At 41.0% G+C, this 2884-nt stretch overlaps 1 protein-coding gene across 1 annotated transcript in view; it reads right to left on the bottom strand.

Moving 5' to 3' along the window:
• Positions 1-591, bottom strand: part of FERMT1 (fermitin family member 1) — a 43606-nt gene extending 43015 nt beyond the window's left edge. Inside the window, exon 1 of the mRNA XM_006870402.1 lies at positions 432-591. Coding sequence (XP_006870464.1) covers positions 432-579 — 148 coding nt within the window. The 5' untranslated portion in view covers positions 580-591. The remainder of the gene's footprint in view (positions 1-431) is intronic.
• Between the last annotated feature and the right edge of the window lie 2293 nt (positions 592-2884).

Below are 2884 nucleotides of genomic sequence, written 5' to 3'. Positions count from 1 at the left end.
GAGAGAGAGAGAGAGAGAGAGAGAGAGAGAGAGAGAGAGAGAGAAGGAAAATTAGAAGGAAAATCAATCATCAATTGAGTTTTGGGATACAACTTTCACAAGGGACTTAAAAACAGGAGTAACAGATAACAGACATACAAAGCAGACTCCTGGTTATAAGCAAGGTTTGAAGGCAATCTGAAGACTTCATTTACAATTAGATGATATAGGCTGTTCTTCAAAGGGTAAATTTCTCCATTTCTGGAGATATTTATAAGAATCCTGGATTGCAAGGACAGTTTGAATCACAAGGTGGCGATTCAAACCCAACTTGGAAACCCTATACAGGTTCGCTAGGAGTAGGAACTGACTCCACGGCACTTACAACATACAACAAAGGCCACTGGTGATGCCACAGAGAAGATGCGAAATACCAAAAAAGAGCCACTTACTGATCTGTTCTACTAACTTGAGCATCACTCCCCCGATGTGCAGGTCTCCAGACACTCTCAGTGTGACATCTCTCTGCTCTTCATTTGGATGATCGACTCGAACCACAAGCTCCCACGAAGCAGACACAAAGTCATTGGGCGAGAACATGGTGGCAATCACAGGTGTCTGTCAAATAAAGAAATGGTTGTAGATAGAGCTTAGATCAGAATGTGAGGAAGGAAACAGGAATTTTCCAATAAACTCCCACACCAAAACTTTGTGTGTGTGTTCTTCATTGTGTTGTTGTTGTTAAGTGCAGTTAAGTCGCTTCTGACACATAGTGACCCTGTATTTGATTTCCAAGGAACAACTAGTGGGTTTGAGCCACTGACCTTGTGGTTCAAACCAACCTTGTAGTTGAGTGCTTATCCTACAGTGACACACCAGGACTCCATTCTTCATTTTAGTCTCTTCTTAAAGAAGGTTCCTAGTGTCCCAGCGATTACATTCAGGGTGTAGCACTACAGGATAATATGCTGGACTGTAAGGGTCGGTTTGAACTGCAAGGTCGGTGGTTCAAGCTCACTGGCCGTTCCATGGAAACCCTATACAAGGTCACTATGAGTCAGAACCAACTCAATGGCACTTAACAACAACAACAACCTTACCTTTAAAAAAGTTTTATAAAATTGATCTCAAACCATGTAAATTTATATACTTTGTCTTTCCAAGAATAAGATATTCATTTTCTGTCTATCCAATATATCCATCTTCATTTGCTCTATTACCTTTCTTGACTTTCTTTGAGCTATTTTAGCAATACCATCTTCAAAGATATGTTTTCTTTTTTTAAATGAACTTAATTTAAGTATAATGTATATGCAATAATTATACTTAAATTATCTGAATTAAAGGACTTCTGGTGTGGCACTCTAAGATCAGCACTGGACTGTGAACCACAAAGTCAACCACCAGCTACTCCTCAGAAACCCTATAACAGCATTTAACAACAACAACATGCAATAAAATGCAGATTTAAAATGTGTAGTTCTATATGGACTCCTGGTGTGGTGCTGTAGGATCAGTACTGGAGTACAAGCCACAAGGTCAGCAGTTCAAACCTACCAACCACTCCTCAGAAAACCTATACAGGGTTGCTATGAGTTGGAATCGATTTGATGGCACTTAACAACAACAACAACAACATTCATTGTACATACATTTTACCTCAATAAAGTTGATTTTTAAAAAAGGATACAAATAAAATTTCTATCTTTCTGCAACTCTATCTCCAATTACATGTATTATTATATTCCTGCTATAATATTCTGGCACACAATGTCAAAAAGTAAATACAGCAAAATACTCTCTATTTCAGTCATCTAAGATTTAGTTTTTCCTTACATGCATATAGGGACCTTGTGGCACAGTGGGTTAAACACTGGGCTAATAACAGAAAGGTTGGTGGTGTCGACCCACCAGGGGTGCCAAGGGAGGAAGCTGTGGCAATCTATTTCTGTCAAGATTTACATCCTTGGAAAACCTATGGAGAAGTTTTATTCTAATCTCTGGTAGCGTAGTGGCTACTAGTCAGGCTGCTGACCTCAAGGTCAGCTGTTGGAAACTACCAGCTGTTCCACAGGAGAAAGATGAGGCTCTCTGCTCCCATAAAGATTTACAGCCTCGGAAACCCTGTACAGGGTTGCTATGAGTCAGAACTGACTCCACAGCACATAACCACCAGCATCACCATAGCACTTACCAACAACAATAAGAGTCCTGGTGGGCTCTACAGGATAATGCGCTGGACTGCAAGGTCAGTTTGAACAGCAAGGTTGGTGGTTCAAGCTCACCAGCTGCTCCTTGGAAATCCCCTGCAGGGTCACTATGGGTCAGAACCGACTTGCTGGCACTTAACAACAACAATTTTATGTCATATGTTGTTGTTAAGTGTTGTCGAGTCGGTTCCAACTCATAATGACTCTGCATAGAGTTTCTGAGGGTTTCAACTGCTGACTTTGAGGTTCATAATTCAGCACTTTTCCTATAGTGCCACACCAGGATTCCTATTGTTATTGTTAAGTGCTGTTTAGATAGTTCCAACCTATAGTAACCATGTCTAGCTTGAACTGCTGACCTTGTGGTTTAAATTTACCTCTCAGTCTAGTGCATTAACCCACAGATGGTTCAGACCCACCAGCTGCTCCTCAGAAACTCTATACAGGGTTGTTATGAGTCAGAACCGACTGGATGGCACTTAATAACAACAACATATGATATAAAACGGTGGTGGTAGTGATGTGCCATTGAGTCGGTTCTGACTTTAGCGAACTTGCATAGGGTTTCCAAGGCTGTAAATCTTTATGGGAGCAGAAAGCCTCATCTTTCTCCCACGGAACAGCTGGTAGTTTTGAACTGCTGCCCTTGAGGTTAGCAGCCCAACTTGTAACCATTACGTTACCAGAGCTCCTTA

This window comes from Chrysochloris asiatica, unplaced genomic scaffold (assembly GCF_000296735.1).
Source record: "Chrysochloris asiatica unplaced genomic scaffold, ChrAsi1.0 scaffold00141, whole genome shotgun sequence".
Lineage (NCBI taxonomy): Eukaryota > Metazoa > Chordata > Mammalia > Afrosoricida > Chrysochloridae > Chrysochloris > Chrysochloris asiatica.
This window is presented reverse-complemented; position numbering and strand designations above follow the sequence as displayed.